The sequence below is a fragment of the Apodemus sylvaticus genome, chromosome 19 (genome assembly GCF_947179515.1).
Source record: "Apodemus sylvaticus chromosome 19, mApoSyl1.1, whole genome shotgun sequence".
Lineage (NCBI taxonomy): Eukaryota > Metazoa > Chordata > Mammalia > Rodentia > Muridae > Apodemus > Apodemus sylvaticus.
This window is the reverse complement of record NC_067490.1, coordinates 29,423,670-29,443,094: the sequence shown is the minus strand read 5'-3', so window position 1 is coordinate 29,443,094 and position 19,425 is coordinate 29,423,670. Positions and strand designations below refer to the sequence as shown.

At 44.1% G+C, this 19,425-nt stretch overlaps 1 protein-coding gene across 1 annotated transcript in view; it reads left to right on the top strand.

Moving 5' to 3' along the window:
* The first annotated feature begins 9,881 nt into the window (after positions 1 to 9,881).
* Positions 9,882 to 19,425, top strand: part of Lims1 (LIM zinc finger domain containing 1) — a 106,448-nt gene continuing 96,904 nt past the window's right edge. Inside the window, exon 1 of the mRNA XM_052164581.1 lies at positions 9,882 to 10,045. Coding sequence (XP_052020541.1) covers positions 10,014 to 10,045 — 32 coding nt within the window. The 5' untranslated portion in view covers positions 9,882 to 10,013. The remainder of the gene's footprint in view (positions 10,046 to 19,425) is intronic.

Below are 19,425 nucleotides of genomic sequence, written 5' to 3'. Positions count from 1 at the left end.
GGATCTAGAGCGTGCTAAGCGAGAGTGATACCTCTGAGGTTCACCCCAGCGCCACTGCTTCTCAACGTGCTAACATGCTGGATGCAGGTGATGCTCTCCTTACAGAGCCTCTTTGAGGACCACCATCCTTTCTTGCTCCTTTCCTTAGCCCAAGTAATTAACTGAAAAGGTCACATTCCCTTGAGAAGCCTCTTCATCTCGACTCAGTGTTTACTCTTACCAGCGTTCCCGAGGAAGTGACTCTATTAACAAACTCTGGGCTATTCTGATTTCAAAATATTATACTATTCAGCATTGCCTCTGTAATGGCTGCTTGATCTCAGTTTAAACATTTTCCCTTTTAGAGCTATGCGATGCAGTGGAACAAAACAAAGATGAAGAACTGAAGTCCAACTAAAGATTGTATTTGTTGTGATCATAAAAAGAGAAAGAGGTTTAGAGAATATGATAGACGGCGGTGTGGTGGGAGGAGGTGCCCCAGCGGGCCCATGCCGAGGCATCCCTTCCAGCGAGGGACCAGACACACACCGATGTGGTATAGAACAGAGTTTATTTAGGGCAGAGGATGGGGGTTAATGGGGTAGTGGAGGCAGAGAAGGGCAGAGAGAAAGGGAGAGAGTGAAGTGGAGGCCGGCCATGACCACGTGGGGGCTGGGGAGAGGAGAACCCAAGAGGCAGAGAGAGATAAGAGAGAGAGGAGGGGCAAGCAGCCCTTTTTATAGTGGGCCAGGCCTACCTGACTGGTGCCAGGTAATTGTGGGGTGGAGCTTAGACAGAATCCTAACAATATTGCAATGAAATGGAGGTCTTTTACTCTTATTTTTTCGAGATTTACTTATTTTTTTAAGCCTCAAAATAGAATTCTTTTATTTTACCCAAAACAGCACAGCATTGACAGCCTCATAGACCTATATATAAAATATAGAATATTTTCAATATTTTTTCTTTTATATGGCAGCACAATAGTATATGCAGGTGAAAGTGCTGTTGGTGGGACAGAAGGACACTTCTCTGAGCAATGCCCTAGTTAGCCGGGTGTCAGCATTCAATGACCAGGAACAGAAACATTATAAAGAAGAGTTCCTGCAAATCTGGGTATACGTACCTCATTCTGCATCCTGCCATTCCGTGTACAGCCTGACTCAGTCACACCTCTTAGCCTTTGGAGTGGTACTATAAAGGTACAGAAATGCCTGCCTGATACTAATTTTTCACCATGAAAATTCAAAATGGCATGAAAAAAGAATATACTAGATTTCAGAAGTTATTTGCCTTCATCTGAAAAAAAGAACAATTACCGTAAATACTTCCAAAACTGCAGGGTTTATAGCACCCTGCATTTAGGAGTAAACATTTACTTAGGCATTGTCAAACAACTTCTCGCTAGCCCTCTTATCTCAGGAAGGCCAACAACAACCTGATTTCTTTTGTTTCTGCTGCTGCCCAGAACTGCCATGCTATAAATCTTTTCCTTAAGTCTCAAAGTTTACATTCTGTCAATGTTACCTTATTGTATACATACAGAACCAGTTAGCTATGAAGAAACAAAGAATCCTCCAGTTTCAGGGCTTACAAAGGGAACCCTTCTGTAAAAAAAAATTAAAGTAAACATATGGGACCAAGCACAGGCACTTTCCAAAAAACCAAAACCCAAGCCAATCAATCACAGAATTACTCAATAGTTAGAGAAGACAGCTATGCCTTGGGGGGCGGGGGGGGGGTCGTCTCTGGGAGTCTCAGCAGGAGCACTGGTCTTGGGCTGCTCTTGCACTTACTCCTTTTCCGCAAGCCCACCAAGAGACCCCAGGGGCAAGTGCTTTCACAGTTCTGGGTTGAGGAGACCTGTGAAACCACAGGCATTTGAACAGAAGAGTTGCTTTCAAAAGGATGTTCTCCAAGATCATAGTGAACAAGGGTCTCTTCTTGCTCCTGTTTAAGTAGTCCGGTACTATGAAATCACTTCATGCTCTAGGCGATGAATCTTTAGCTTGGTAAACTTTTTTTCCACAGTCACACTGAAACGGCTTAATCCCTGAGCCTCAGGGAACCCTATCTCGGGCCGCCGCGCCTAGGCCAGTGTGCAGCCTGGGACTGGGCGCGCATGGCCGCGCCGCTTACCCGCGTGGCCGCGAGGCGCGAGGAAGAGAGCGCCCGTCGCCCCTGGGCCTGATGGGGGGAGCGAGGAGCCATTGGGGGCGGCTTGCCGAGGGCCGGCAATGGCTCGCGCTGGCCTGGAGGGGCGGGACGGGGCGGGGAGGGGCAGGGAGGGGCAGGGCGGGGAAGGGGAAGGGGAAAGGGACTGCGGGGAGAGGAGGGGACGCTGGGAGAGAGCCTCCGCACCTTTTTTTTTTTTTTTTTGGTTTTTTTTGGATTTGGTTTTTTGGAGACAGGGTTTCTCTGTATAGCCCTGGCTGTCCTGGAACTCACTCTGTAGACCAGGCTGGCCTCGAACTCAAAAAATTCACCTGCCTCTGCCACCCAGAGTGCTGGGATTACAGGTGTGCACCACCACCGCCCCACAACCTATTTTTATTTTAAGAGTATGTGCCTGCATGTAGGTATGTATGTGCATGATATGCATACGGTGCCCTTGGAGACCAAAAGAGGGCATCAGATCAGATGGAACTCAAATTCCTAGTGGTTGTGAGCAGCAGTGGGAAGTGCTAGGAACTGAACCTAGGTCCTCTACAAGAGCAGCTAGGACTCTTACCCTCTGAGCCATCTCATGAGCATGTGTGTGTATGCTACATTTGTGTGGAGGTCAGAAAAGAACTTTCAAGAGTCAGTTCTCTCTATCAACCATAAGGCTACCAAATAAAACTCAGGTTGTGTATGGCAGGCATCTGTACCTGCTAAGTCATCTTGCTAGTCCTGGAAAAGATTCCCATTATTGATTTGAAAGAGAGAACGTAGCCGGGTGGTGGTAGCGCACGCCCCAGCACTTGGGAGACAGAGGCAGGCAGATTTCTGAGTTCGAGGCCAGCCTGGTCTACAAGGTGAGTTCCAGGACAGCCAGGGTTACACAGAGAACCCTGTGGGGGGTGGGGGGGAGAAGAAATGTTTCTCTTTGGGGAGAACATACTTGTTCATGCGTGCAGATTCGGTCATTGTTTCCTTTCCATGTCTGACTGGTCCACAACAGCAGAATTTCCGTTCCTCCCATTAGGAGCAAAGGATTCAGAATTTCTCTGAGTAATTTCAAAGGTAGCTCCTATTATGTATGTTAGTGGAATTTAAGGTTAAGTGGAATTTCCTATCACAGACGACAAAGAGAAAGGATAACAGCAGACAATGGTATTGGAACTGTGGACCTCAGCACTTTTTCACAGGAATCTTTGGGAGATGTTGCTTATTGTAGTCTGCCTGAAGTTGGAACAAAATTGAAAAGACAAGATGGGTGTGGTGTTTTGGAGAATGGGAAGGCTTTCGGTGAAGTCAATTCTCCATCAGAAGAGCTAACTGTGGTCAACAAAGCACTTTCAGAAAACATGGGGTTATTCAACAAATCCTGTCAATATAACTTTTATTCTGCTGTTGTAATTCTTGTCTTGGAGGCTTGTTGCCTCAGTCTGGAAATCTAGGCCTAGGCCTGGAAGCTTCTATCCTTCATACAATCTAATCTAGGCCTAGAATGTTGTCAGCCTCTGAGGCCACTGAAGGAAGCTCACCTTTTCCTTGTTCTTTCTCTGAGCTCTAGCTGGTCGATTCAACTCAGCTGTTCTGGCTCAAACTCTCCTCCCAACGGACTTGTTCAAACTGGCTTTTCTCCCAGTCTCTGAATTGCTCTGCTTGGCAATTCAAACTAACTTGAGCAATCTTTGTTAATTTGGGTCCTTCTCATTCTGTCTTTTCCTGCGTTTAACTTATTCTCTCTTCAATCTCTCTCTGTAAAACTCTCCCAGTAAAACCACCTCAGTCTCCCTCTCTGTGCTGCTCTGCCCCGCCTCTCAACTCTACTGCACTGCTCTCCAAGAACTCTACTGTACTCCTGTACTGTCCTCTCTTCCTCCTGTACTGTCTGTGTCTCCCTTAGTAGCTTCCCTTTCCTCTCTTCTCATGAGAGTTGAGCAGATCCTATTCTGTCAAATCTTTCTCTGATTCATCACTTTGTCTGCCCCTCAATTAGACATCACTTTCAAACATGGGTGCTTCCTTCTACAAACTAACTTTACCTTCATTGTTTGGGATTAAAGGTGAGTACTAAGGGCAAGTCTATATTCCATCCAGAGAGATTAAAAATGTGTGCTAAGGGATGAGCCACACCACAACTAGAAACGGGTTTTGAAAATGCTGTAACAAAATCCTGTTATGAAGATGATTGGCTGATCAAGATGACACTGAGTGACCCTTCAGAGCTGGGTGAATTATAGTGAAGAAACTGATGAGAAGAAATATGTGAAATCCTTTGAGGGTGAACAAGGCACCCATCCACCCTCCAAATAAAACAGTATGAAGCAGCCTGCCCCAGCATGCTTGTACTTTTTTTTAAAAGGATTTTATTTATTTTATGTATATGAGTACATTGTAGCTATCTTCAGACATACCAGAATAGGGCATCAGATCCCATTACAGATGGTTGTGAGCCACCACGTGGTTGCTGGGAATTGAACTCAGGACCTCAGGAAGAAGATCCATCTCTCCAGCCCCAGCCTACTTGTCTCGAAGTAGTAGATGATGTTGAAGCCTGCCCCACAGCATAGCTGTAGCCATTTTGTTCCATGCCCACCAGCAATTTCATATTGTTGCTGTAATATGCCTGCCAGTCATTGACACAGAAAAATTAACTTGACTCAGGTCAGGGTCATGGTGACCACATACCCTGTTATGTTCTTTATGTTATGAGGTTTGTAAATCTTAAGACATTCCACTACCATAATCTTCACCTAGGACCCATCAAAGTAAAGGCCAGTATAAGCTATTATGTCTAAATTGGCTTGAGTCAGGGCTGACCACCAGGCAGCACTTCCAACATCTGCATATGTGCTCATTGTGGTTTTTACTGTTTTAGACTTTAGAAGCTGGCCTTGAGAAGCGTCCAGTACTCAGCTTTCGGCTCTCAAGTCTGAACTGTTGCCTTGGTCGATCAGTTTTTGGGTAATAGAAGGCCTGAGGTAATTTTTAGCAATACCAATGGAAAGGAAACCATTCTTAACAGTGCTACTGAAGAAAGTCCCCCAACTTTCCTAATGGGTACAGATAAACACAATATACATATTGTTAAACAGATAAAACCCTAGACTGGGTATTGAGAATAAAGACTGAGCTCTGGTGTTCAGAATTCACGAGATTACCTAGGGTAAAAAGTGCTTATGAACGTGGGTGTGGTGACATCTCACCCTTTAATCCCAGCATACAGCAAGTGGATCAAGGCCAGCCTGGTCTATGTAGGAAGTTCCAGGTTAGCCTAGTGTTAACCTTAAAAAAAAAAAGTAGTTATACTCCTCTGTTGCTAGTGGGAGTGAAAATTTGTACAACCACTTTGGAAGTCATTTTGATGGTTTCTCAGAAAATTGGGAATAAGTCTACCCCAAGACACAGCTATACCAACTCCTGGGCATATACCCAAAAGATGCCCCACTAAACCACAAGGATACTTGCTCAACTATGCTCATAGCAGTTTTATTTGTAATAGTCAGAAACTGGAAACAACCTAGATGTTCCTCAAAGGAAGAATGAATAAAGAAAATGTGGTACACATCTACACGATAGACTACCATTTGGCTATTAAAAACAAGAGCATCATGAAATTTGCAGGCCAATGGGTGGGGCTAGAAAATACCATCCTCAGTGAGGTGGTAACCCAGAACACAGAAAGACATATTACAGGAACTGTCTCCCGAGCAGCTTCATCCAGCAGCAGATGGAAACAGATGTAGAGACCCGCAGCCAAACATCTGGCAGAGTTGTCGCAGTCTTGTGATAGAGTGGGGGATAAAAGTGAGAAAGTCAGAGTGGTCAAGGGCACCACAAGAAAACCTACAGAGTCAACTAACCTGGGCCCATGGGGGTTTACACTGAACCACCAGCCAAAGAGCTTATGGTGTGTGTGGGGGCGGGAATGGGGGGAGCTGGACCCAGGATTCCTACACATTTGTAGCTGATACGACACAGCTTGGTATTCATGTGGGTCCCCTAACGACTGGAATGGAGTTTGTCTCTGACCCTGTTGCCTGCCATCGGATCCCTTCCCCTACCTGACTTCCTGGTTGGGCTTCAGTAGGAGAGATGGACTTAGTCCTGCCAGAACTAGATGTTTCAGGGTGAGGTAGTACCCAAGGGGGGGGTGGGGTTGCCCTTTCTCTGAGGAGAAGGGGAGGAGTTAATGAGGGAGAAATCTGTAAGGGTGGGACTGGGAGAAGAAAGGGAAGGGGGCTTCCAATGGGATGGTAGGTGAATAAATAAATAAATGAAAAAAATTGTTATAAGAACTCCAGATTTCAAGATAGCAGTGCAAGTCTCAGATAATAATGTAACTCACTGTTTTGGTTACTGTTCGACTGCTGTGAAGAGATATCGGCAAGGCAACTCCTGTAAAATTATTTAATTAGGGTCTTGTGTACAGTTTCAGAGGGTTAGTCTGTTATCATGGTGTGGAGTGTGGCGCTGGAGCAGCAGCTGAGAGAGCTTTAAATACTGATTTTGGCAGGAAGCAGACAGAGAGGCCGGGCAGAAACCTCAAAGCTCACCTCTAGTTCTGTAGGCTTCTTCTTCTTCTTCTTTTTTTTAGTTCTTTCGAGACAGGGTTTCTCTGTATAGCCCTGGCTGTCCTGGAACTCACTCTGTAGACCAGGCTAGCCTCGAACTGAACTCAGAAATCTGCCTGCCTCTGCCTCCCAGAGTGCTGGGATTAAAGGCATGCGCCACCACCGCCCGGCTAGCGCACCACTAGTTAAACCACTTCTCCGATGAGACCACACCTACTCCAACAAGGTTCCTTCCCATATTCATTGACACCAATCCACCAAGTGGGCTCATTGCTGATCTGTGTCTCCAGCCCCACTACAAGAAATAATGTCAATGATGTATCCAGATAAACAGCTAAAAATGAAGTCAGGCTGGGTTCTTAGAACCGCTGATCTCATACATGATCATGTAGGAGGGACGGGATTCATCATGCACAACTCCGGGCGCGTGAAATTTTAGGAATGCTAAACTGTGCTTTTCCCAGAAACATCTTGCACAAATATTCTCCTAGCCCACGCTTTTTCTTAATGTGATAAGGATGTGGCTGGACTGGAGCTCAGTGGAAGAGTCCATGCTTTCTCTATACAGGAAACCCTAGGTCCCTTTGTCAAGTGTTGTAAAGACCCTTGGTGTTCAGAGAACGTGATGTCGGCCTCATCGTTGTTATCGACTTCACTGAATCTAGAATCAACTAAAATGTAACCCCACTGGGCACTCCTGTGAAATAATTTTTAAAAAATCAGATTTTTTGTTTGTTTGTTTTTTGTTGTTGTTTTTGGATTTTTGGTTTTTTCGAGACAGGGTTTCCTCTGTATAGCCCTGGCTGTCCTGGAACTCACTCTGTAGACCAGGCTGGCCTCGAACTCAGAAATCCGCCTGCCTCTGCCTCCTAGAGTGCTGGGATTACAGGCATGCGCCACCACCATCCGGCTAAAATCAGATTATTTGAAGTCTGAAAGTAGGCAGTATCCTTCAGGTGGTGGCCCAGATACAAGGACAAGAGTGGGAACTTTGTTTTTTGCCAGTTTGACCTCTTTGAGGTTCTTTGAGCTAACTTCTTTGAGCTTCCAATGTAGACTGCGATCAAGCAGGTCTCCAGGATTGTCCCAGCCATCAGTGCCAGATTGCGACTGCTGAGTCTTCATCTAACATGTGCACTGAGCAGTTACTGGATTCTTGGCTTCTTCAAGCGTGAGTTGGATCCCAGGACATTTGGAGTTCAAGATTTCACTCAGAATTAATGCACAATATTGCCTACCCTGTAGTATTCGGTTTCCTAGTATAACAAAAACGGTAAAGTTAGAGTAAAATTTAGTTCTGAAGATACAGGAGTTATCTAACTAGTCTATTATTTGGGGGCAGGAAATGGTTTCCCCTGCCCTCTTATTACACACTTATGTGGTAGAGACAAAAGGAGATGTAAAATAATAAGAAAAAAAACCCCACCATTTTCTTAGTTTTTTGTCTTATTTTTGTTTGTTTGGAGATAGGGTCTCACTATGTAGCTTTGGCTGTCCTGGAACTCAAGATGTAGACCAGGCTGGCCTCCAACTCACCAAGATTCACCTATCACTGCCTCCTCAGTGCTGGGATTAAAGGTATGCACCACTATGCACAGCTCAGGGAAAATGCATGTTTAACTATTTATTTTGAATATTCTTTTCAAGAACTTTGTGGGGCTGGGAAATCGCTCAGCAGTGGAGCATGCTTGGTGCTCTTGCAGAGGACCCTGGTTTAGTTCCCAGCACCCACAGGGCAGCTTACAAACATCTGCAACCACAGATCTGAGGGCTCCAACGCCATCCTGGAGTGTCTGAGGGGTACGTAGGTGGTGAATAGGCATACATGAATGCACTCTCATTCACACACACACAATTTTTTTCAATTTGTGTGTACTTTGTATTTCTAGTGTGCATATGCACACATATGTGAAAAACTTCCAAATACCAAATTCTGTTTTTAAAAGCTGATTGTTGATAGCCTGATCAAAAATAAAGAAATTGTCATGGTAGCATCCTTTTTTATTGAGGTACAAGTAAAGTTGAGCAGTTAGAAATTCAATCCGGTTTTGTCCTGGAACTCACTCTGTAGACCAGGCTGGCCTCGAACTCAGAAATCCGCCTGCCTCTGCCTCCCAAGTGCTGGGATTACAGGCGTGCGCCACCACCTCCCGGCTTTTTTTTTCATTTTCAATCCCGTTTTCTAGAACAACTGTATTTTTCTAAGCTTTCTTTGTGGCAAACTTTGGTCAACCACAGAAGTAGAATCACTCTGAGAGCACATTCCACAAATGGCATTACTATGATGAAACTAAAAACTACTAATCAAGAGGCAGCCAGTTTTTACCCAACTATCCCAAAATGGCAACATTTTTTTCTTTTGGAGGCAAAAAAATTTAAATTCTATTTCATTACATTTATTTAGTTATTTATTGCGTATGTGTGTTTGGAGGTCAAAGGACAATTGGAGACGATTGTCTCCTTCCACCATGAGGGGCTCAGGGACTGAATTGTTGAGCCATCTTGGAGGCCCCTAAAATTCTAATAAGAGCAAGGGGAGGGCTCGCTGGAAATGGCCAATCCAGATGAGACCTCCATCCCAGGAAGACTGACTTGCAAGACATCCTCATTGGTTCAATCTCCTGGACCTGTGCAGGCCAGGTGGGAACCCTGTAAGATCCCCAAGCCCTTGCCGACGCAACCAGGTGGCCTAACGCCAAGTTGAGTCAGAGCCTCAAGCTAAGGGCACTCTTGCCTGTTCTTTGACCATCACACCTTAACAAGTGTTCCCGGAGGTTACACTCTGTAGCCTTCCATCCTCGGAACAGCTTTAAGTCTTTCTGTCTGCTTAGGGCCAGGAGAGGAGCCTTGGAGAAAGCAGGCTTGGGGCCAAGCCAGGGAAGGGGCGGAACTATGTGGAGGAAGGAGGAGCTATGACAATTAAGGACCAGCCCCCCGCCCCTGACTTCGCTCCGCCCGTTTCCAGGCTCTGCCCCCCCACCCCCCAGTCTACACTTCACACCAGCACACCGTCCCACCCCCGCAGGACTTAACCACGCCCTCTCAAAAAAACTTCGCCCCGCCCAAGCCGGACCTTTGCGAGTCTTAGCCACGCCCCCCTCGCGAGCCTAGACTGGCGCTCTTTGGGGCGTGGTCAACGCCGCCATTCGCCGGCCACTACCGGCTAGTGGCCACGGGGCCGCCTCGTCCCGCCCCCTTCCTGCCTGGGACCGACCCTCAAGTCGACTGCTCGCCGCGGCAGTGAGGGAAGAGGGTGCGGCCGCAGCAGCGGAGACTGAGGCATAGACCGACCCGGCGTGGACCGCGGAGATGCTGGGCGTGGCGGCCGGAATGACCAACAGGTACGGGCGCGTGCTCTCTGCGACCCGCCGCTGCCCGAGCCTGCTCTGGGCCCGGCTGGGCGGGCGGGCGAGCGAGCGAGCGGGCGGGCAACCTTCGCCTCCGCGCGGCCTGCGGCTGGCGAGAGGCCCGGACACGCACCGCCCAAGCCCGAGGCGGGAGAGGCCTTCGTGGTCCTGCTGAGCTGTCCTGTGCGGCCTAGGGGTGTGCCCCAGAGTTTGGCTAAGAAAACTTCACATTCTACCGATAAGAAGAACGGATCAGAAGGTCTCAGGACCACGCAGTCCGATACATTTGTTGTATTAGAAATGAGAACGACGTGTAAAATGCTTATTCGTTGAATAATACGTGATATATTAACATGCATAACTCAATTTAATGAAAATAGTATACCCTAAACAGAAGAATTAAGACGAACAACCCGATACATAGTTTACAGATCCTTTCCAAGGCAGGCTTAATAGAAAAAGCAGCTGGGTTCTCATTTTGCATTGTCTGTTGTGATGTGTTTTGAATGAACTATTTAAAGGAAATTTGGTTTTAACTAGATGAGAAATATTCGAATTGTTTTTCCAAATGACTGTGGGTATTCTTTGTGATTCCGCCAGAAGTTCAGAAGATGGTTTTTAAAGGCTAGTTTTGGTATGAAACCCGAGTTCATGGTTATATGAAAATTTCTCAGACTGTCTTGTATTTGAATGGAACTGTTTTGCATTATAATGGGTTTGTTTAGGCATACCCTATTAAGGAAGGTTCCGGATGCTAACACATCGTATTAATGTCTCTAAATGACTTTCATTAACATCTGGAAAGCTGTCAGACTGGAGAGGCTTCATTTTGGAGCATTGAAAATTTCAGTGGAAATCGTGAAACTTTTCTCATTATCAACAAAATATTGTCAGTTGTTCCCAAAATTTAGTTTCAAGGAAATGTCTGCTAAATGTGAGTCTAAGTCACCCTGGTTGTTGGTTGGTTTTGTTGTTGTTGTTGTTCTTGCAGAACAAATGGTATTTCAAGAAAAATGCTTCTAATTCAGTGCAGTGCTTAACATAGCATGTGTGCCTTTCCTTAAGAAAGCTTGCTTTGGTATGTAGCAGAAGCACTGTATACGCACTTACCATTGGGTTCTAGGCACCAAGGAAGAGGATCAAGAGTTAAGAATTTGGGGCTGGAGAGATGGCTCAGCGGTTAAGAGCACGGACTGCTCTTCCAGAGATCCTGAGTTCAATTCCCAGCAACCACATGGTGATTCACAGCCATCTGTAATGGGATCTGATGTCCTCTTCTGGTGTGTCTGAAGACAGCAACAGTGTACTCACAAAAATACAATAAATAAATCTTAAAAAATAAAAAGAGAGTTAAGAATTTGTACAACCACTGTACTCATCATGAACAGTGATTGTATTGGCCATGGACATTTTCCACCTGGAAAAATGATATATGGAATATTTAATTGGAAGGGAATTGAAAATATACAGGAGCTGTAAAGAAGAATGGATATAATCTGAGACTAGAATAGCATGGTGTCTTTGTAGGACCCTCAAGTTTTGTTTCTATCTAGTGGCCTTCCCTACTCTATTTCCTCCTCACCCCAGATCGCACTGTGTAGAATCTTATTCTTGAAATTGTCAGTGGTCCTCCTGTCTGATTTCTTGAGTTCTGGGGTTACAGATGTGACCACGATGTGTGCCCCGCCCCCATTTCTATGCATTAAATACATCCGTATTAGCACACTACCGTTTCCCTCAGACATCTACAAAACTGAAGTAGTTGTATACATTGAACAGTTCTCCATTCCTTGTTCCCCCAGCTCCTGGCAATAGCCATTTTTCTTGCTTGTTTTAACTTTTTAGTACCCTGGATAAATGGAATCACACAGTCTTTTTTTCACGTGCCACAGTTTGCTGAGTAATAGTATGGGTGTACAACAGCCTGTTGCACTCTTCACCTGAAAGACATTTGGCTGTTTGCAGTTTTTTTTAGGAAATTAAAAATATAGTTGCTGTGAATGCTCATGTACAGGTTTTAGTGTGAACATGTTTTCCCTTTCTGTAAAACAAATGTCTAAGTGTATAAACTTACCAGACTGTACAGTAACTCTATGTTTAACTTTTTAAGAAATGGGCAGAATGTTTTCCAGAGGGCTGCATTATTTATTTCATCAAGGACAGACACTTAAAGGAGAAATTGACATCCTTATCCTGTATGTAAAGAATTCAGTGAAACTATCATGGCCTTCCAAGTATTTCTTTTTTTCTTTCTAATGATATGTATGTGTGTGGGCATGTGCCTGTAAGCACAGGTACCTACGAGGCCGGAGGATGCCTCTAAGTCTGGAGTTACAGGTGGTTGTGAATTGACTGAATTGGGAGCTAGGAATTGAACTTGGGTCTTTTGGAAGATTAATGTTCTCACCCACTAAACCATTTGCTTGGTTTTTTTGAGACAGGATTTTGACTTGATTATTTATTAGGACTTAATGACTAAGCAAGCCTGGGTCCTGAAGTTCCCATCATGAACAGGGAAGCTCTAGTGGCTCTTTCCTAAATTTGTCTTTCTAAATCTAAAATGTCCTATATCTGCTTCTGAAGTAGGGAAATAGGCCTTATGGGATGTATTTTTGTTTTAAGACAGGGTCTCAGCTGGGCGGTGGTGGCACACGCCTATAATCCCAGCACTCTGGGAGGCAGAGGCAGGTGCATTTCAGAGTTTGAGGCCAGCCTGGTCTACAGAGTGAGTTCCGTCTCATAGTCTAGGCTAGCCTTGAACATACTACTGTAGCCATAGTAACCAAGAATGTAAAGTAACCAAGAATGTAGCCTATGTAAGCCAAGGGTCATTCTGAGTTTCTCATCCTCCTCTTGAATGCTGGAATTAAAGGCTTGTCTCGCCCATTTTTCATGGGTTTCTGCAGAGCTGGGGGTCAAGCCCATGGCTTTATGTACATAAGGGAAGCACTCTACCACCTGAGGTAATATCCCCAGCCCTGAGATACCCTAGTTCTTTAGCTGCTCTGTGCTCTACAGTCTTAGAGAAAAAAAAAATCCATCAGGATTGTGCCCTTACTTGTTGTTTATTTATTATGAAACTGTGGTTTTGATTTTAGCATTTGCACTCTCTCCCTTTGTGTGAGCCTCCTGACTCTTCTCCTTAGTAGTTCTTTATGTTGCTAAGTGTGGGTACTGGCAGTGAGCTTTCTCTCCTTCCCTGGGAGGGCTCAGCCTCTCCTTCAGGTGGAGAAACTCGGCAGCCTTAGAAATCCATAATGGGGGAGCAGAGCTTAATTCTGCAAGTGCATTTTCAATAAAGCACATTTGTTCTTCAGACAGTCCTTTAAGTATGCCTCTGTTCAGAGCATATTCTTGAGTAGGATTGCATTAAAATAGCAGGAAAAACATGTCAAACCACTTGTTGATTTTACAGTTCTTACAACTGCTCTAAGCTATGCTTTCTCAATTCAGGAAGACCATTTACATTGCCTACCAAACTGTTGCCTTAATGTATTCCAGAGGACTCAGAGCTTAATGCCTTAAGCTATTTAAAGCAAGAATTATACATCCTGTTTTCTAATGCTAAGCCTTCTCCAGTGGTGAGTGGTTGTGGTTGTTGTTGTTGTTAATTTTCTGTATAGGTTTTTTGCTTGCATGTATGTGTATGGACCCTGCGAGTACAGTGCCCTCAGAGAGCACTGAGTTCCCAGGAACAGGATTTCAGAAGTTGTGAGGTAGTTATTGCTCTTTATGGATGAACCATCTCTCCAACCTTCAGCAGTAGGAGTTTTGTGCCCCCTCCTCTTGATGTTATTTGTTTCATTTGACAGCATCTAGGTATTTCCACAGTGAAGCTTAGTGTGTGCATGGGCACATACATATTTTTTTTTCCTGTTTCTTTTTTCATGTTGAAGTACATTATGGAACTTTAATGAATCTACCAACTTAAAAAAATGTGTATGGGTGTTTTGCCATGAATGTCTGTGTATCACATGTTGCAGTGCAGAGGAGGGTGTGGCAGTGCAGTTTGTTGTAAACCACCTTGAGCTGGAACTCAAACTTGAATCCCCTGGAAGAGCAGCCAGTGCTCTTAACCCCTGGGGCATCTCCCCAGCCTCAAGCAGACTTTTAATAGAGGGACAGGACGCTGTAGATAGACTAAGCTTGGAGCAATGAACTCTGAGTAGTGCCTTCTGTGAGGGGTGGGGAATTTGGCATTGGAAAGTAATTAGTGCTGGTCTGTTAGTAAAATGGAAGGGGCTAGGAAACTGTGGTTGCTGTCACAATGTGGTGGACAGTAGGACAACCAGGATCCTAGTCTAGGGCCTTTTCTATATCTTACTCATCTTTGAGTAAGATAAAATGACATACAGAACAAAAACATTAGCCACCTCTCAAGAGGGTTTAGGAAATCTAGTTTGGGAGCAGGTTGGTGTTGCTTTTTTTTTTTTTTTTAACTAATTTGATTTAATTATTTTTTATTATGTGTATGATGTGTATGTAAGTGTACAACTGTCGTGTATTGCCTACAGAAGCCAGAAGAGAATGTTAGATCCCTTGGAATTTCAGTTACTATATAACTATATAATTATATAGATATAGAATAAATATATAAAGTTATATAATTATAACTATAATTGTAGTTATAAACCTCCATGTGGGTGCTAGGAATTGAACCCAGGTCCTCTGCAAGAGCATCCAGTGCTCTTAACCACTGAGCTATCTCTCCAATTCCTTGGTTTTTTGTTTGCTTGTGTTTTAATGCAAATCGGTCCACTTGCACCTGATGAGATCTAAAATATGTGAGCTCTTGTCTTTGTTATTGAGTTTAATGTTTATCATTCATGATGTTTGTGGATATTCTTAAAATACTGTTGTGCTCCTATTACTCCTATTGTGTTTGAAATATTAGAAAATGTCTCTCTCTTTTCTATTTCTTTTTTCCTTCCTCCCTTCCTTCCTCCCTTCCTTCCTCCCTTCCTTCCTTCCTTCCTTCCTTCCTTCCTTCCTTCCTTCCTTCCTTCCTTCCTTCCTTCCTCTCTTCCTTCCTTCCTTCCTTCCTTCCTTCCTTCCTTCCTTCCTTCCTTCCTTCCTTCCTTTCCTTCCTTCCTCCCTCCCTTCTTCCCTCCCTCCCTCCTCCTCCTTCTCCCCCCCCCCCCCTTTGAGCCAAGAATCTTATGCAGCCCTGGCTGAGGTCTCCACATGGCAAAGGGGTTTGAGGGAAACCAAGTCCTTAAGAAACTTTGCAAAAGCTTTATCCAGTGCTGGAGATACTCCAGGTTTACGAGATCTGGGCCTCCCCGTGTTGGGTATATAGGCTATACTAGTACAACAGAGTCCAATTCAGTCACAGTCATCTGGCATTCAGCATGCTCCTTATCACAGTCACATGGAAGACTGTGTGGGCACTGGTGGGGAAAATCTCCTCATACCACACTAGCAGATGTTTTCAGCACTGGGAGCTGTATAGTCTATAGTTAATTTCTTGTTTGTTGTAACCTAAGCAAAACAGGAATTAAGAAATGAGATTGGGTGCACTCCAATAAAAATTTAAAGTCTCAGAGAACCGTAGAACTGTTTAAAGAAAGAGGCCTAACATTTATTTATGTTACTGTAACCTTGAATCAGGGAAGAGAAAGCCTGTTATATTAGGGGGCTAAAGACACTAAGAGACAGATTTTAATTATATAGATCTTAAGAAATGACCCAGATATGTGCTGTGTACAAGAAATTCACCTTGTATATATAATAGTATAGGCAAATTGAAAGTAAAAAGATGGAAAAAGATATCTTATGATAATAACAATTAAAATAATTTGTGGGAGTCTTTATTAATACCAATCATTGAAGTGTCAGGTAAAATAGACCTCAGGACAAAGTAAACAACCAGACACTGCAGTCAACACAAGTAGAAGATCCCTTCTCGTTCTCAGCATGGATTTTATATATACTCTGGCTTCAGCATGGTAATGGCCTCCCAGGAACAAATCCAGCGTTCACATCTAGACTCCTGAAGGAATGACCAAAAGTGTGACCAGCATCTATAACCAACCCCTTTGAGATTGCTCAATGTCAGTGACCTTGCAAAAGACTGCCCTAAGGTAAGAATAGCTTTTTAGCATGACCCCTGAAGAACCACCCTGATAAAAGACCAGCATTTGTGACTCAGCCCAGGAGAGATTGATTGACTAGTTAGTATCTGTGAGCAGACCTCACAGAAGATTGCTAGGGATGTGGTAGTGTTTGAGCCCAGAAAGGAGAGCCAAGAGAATGGAGACTGGGGACAGCTTGCAATGAGACTACACTCAAACTTCAAAACTGTCCATGCAGCGCTCTCCCGCTCATCACATTTATTCCTTCTTTGTTTAATAATAACAATAATATATATATATATATATATATATATATATATATATATATATATATATATATTAGCCTTCCCTCCTTACTTTATTTTATGATAAAGTCTCATGTATCCCACACTGGCCTCAGATTTGTTGTGTAGCTAGCTGAGGAGGACCTTGAGCTCTTGATTCTCCTGCCTCTCCTTCCCAAGTGCTCAGGTCATAGGCGTGCACTGTCATACTTGACTTGTACAGTACTAGGGATTGAACCCAGGGCCCTGAATGCTGGGTGAGCAGTGTGCCATTTAGGGTGTGTCCCCAGCTACCACACGCCTTCCATTCTACCTGTACTCTCCCTGCCTTATGCCCTCCTGTCTCTACTATTCCCGCACTCCTCTTTACTGCTTGCTCTACTTTGTTTCTGTCAACTCACTGCTAATCACTGGCCTTCCTTTCCTTTTCCTACCACATCTGCAGTGATAGATTGTTGCATACTGTACTATTAATTAAATGCTGCTTTACTTCCTAAAAGGAGTGTGTTTGGTGGGTGAGTTTTTTTTTTTGGTTGTTACTTTATTTTCATAGTGGGACTATCCTTTAACAGTGATTGCGTTCAATATTTTCTGTTCTTGGAGAACATTGGGAATTGAGCTTGGTTTCCCCAACACTGTTGTAAGAGAGGAACATTATATCTGAACTCTACTATATAACTTAGTCCTTTTTAAATATTGTAAACCCTTTATGGGGGGGTTATTTTAAGGAAAAAATCCAGCAGCCTAACCCCATATATACAAGTCTCACTCAAAAACAAACCAGACAAACAAAAACCATGAGAAGCCTAAAATCCAAGGCAGTATGATTCCTCCAAGAACTGCTAATCTTATGTAATTCCTTGCAATGAGAAGTAAATTAGATGAAGTCCCATTCAAATACTTAGAAGTGTGTAAGTATGTTCAAAGAGGATATTAATAACCATCTGAATGAATTCCAAGAAAACAGCTTTAAAAGGGGCAGAGGGGGCAGGAAATGAGATTGGACCTCAGGAAAGGGAAACAAGTTCTGGGGAAAAAAAAGTAAAAAAAAAAAAAAAAGCAAAACAAAAACACTAGAAGTAGTATTTACGAAGTTGAATAGAAACTTTGTGGATGCCTCAAGAATAAAATGTCATCAGAAGGATGACAGAATATTCAGTCATGGCCATAGAAGGAGAATCTCCTGCTTAAGATTCAGGGAAACACTTACAGGAATATGGGAGAGGAGTTACTTACAGGAGCAAAAATGACTCATAACCACATCACCAAAGCCCACCCCACCATGGTTAGAAACATGAGCACAGAGCTAGAAACCTAGAGCACACTGCACAGCCTGCAGGCCTCTCATCAGGGTGGAGAGTGTCCTTTCCGAATGACTCAATTGGTCTAAACCTCTTCCAGGCAGCTTGTCTCTGCTTCCTGCAGGTAGTTGGTTTGGTGTCAGTCTTTAGGGAAACATTTTTAGTAAAATCATAGCAGGCAGTTCCCTAAACCTAAGGAAAGAAATGTGCATATGGGTACAGTAGACTTTGATTGCTAGCACCAGACAGATGCAAAAAGAACCTTCTCCCAATGTTACGTTATAGTTAAAACACTACCTATCCAGAACAATAAAGTTCATTAAAAGCTGGAAGAGATAAATACAACAGATTTCTCAACAGAAACTGTGGAGGACATGGAATGATATATTTCAAGACAGCAGCTGCCAATTCAACCTACTATATTGCACAAAACTATTTGTCAGTATGGAAGGAAAAAAATTCGCAATAAACGCATTCTGAAGTAATTAAGCTCTATAGAAGATACTTGTAGAATACTTTAGACCGAAGAGAATGATAAACACTGAAAAGAATCAACAGTAATTAAATAGGACAGCAAGCAGTGTTGTGGGACCGTGAAAGGCAGTCTGTGGCCTGGTTGAGCAAGGCTTACTCTGGAGACCCAATAGAGTATTCTACAAGGGACAGAACGGTGAGCCATGCTTCCAGACACTTAGGTTCCTGACACCAACTCCATACTCCTGACTCCTCAACTCCATAATCCTGTGGCCATCAGTCACATAGCGCCATGCCCCAGGCCCCTAGTGCTCTGACTGGACTCCACCCCCACAGTTACCTGGCTACAGGCAGGTTTACCCCACCCCACAGTTACCTGACAACAGTAAGGTAGCCAGGTCCACTATAAAAGGGGCTGCTTGGCCCCTCCTTGCTCTCTCGCCCCTCTCTCTCTCTCTCTCTCTCTCTCTCTCTCTCTCTCTCTCTGTCTCTCTGTCTCTCTCTCTCTCTCTCTCTCTCTCTCTCTCTCTCTCTCTCTCTCTCTCTCTTTCTCTCTCTTTCTCGCCTGCCCCTCTCTCTTGCCCCTCTCTTTTGCCCATCCTCTCCCTTTTCTCTTGCCTCCCTGTTCCCCCTTCCCATTCTTTCCCCCATTTTCTACGTGGTCATGGCCAGTTCTCACCCCTCTATCTCTTCTTTTTCTCTTTACTTTTTTATTTCTTCTTTCCGCCTACTTTTCTACAATAAAGCTTTAAAATCATGGGCTGTCTCTTCTTATCCAAACCCACCTTGCTAGAACAATAGAACAGAGAGCTGGACCAGACCAAGGACTCTCTGGCCCAGCTGGGCTTCCTCCCCAAGTACTCCGGCCTCCGCCCCACAGAATCAAGACCCGATCAAGGACTCCATCCCCTCTAGCCGGGTAGCCTCCCTCTATAGGTACACTGACTGCCCCTGCACTCCCCCCAGGCCTACACAGTATTAAGTCAACAAAATTGCAGGAATTAATGCACATCTTTCAATAATTGAATATTAGTGGTCTCAATTGCCTAATCAAAAAACACATGATACCATATTTCTTTTAAAGCATTATCTATTTCCATTTGTCAGAAAAGTCCATCTTCTAAAATGATACAGGCTAGTGCCATTGCCCCTGGTTACCTCAGAATTTAAAGGTAAATCCCTATTACTGGACAATGTGTACTTTGGATATACCATTCAAAGGATTTGAACTGGATCTGACT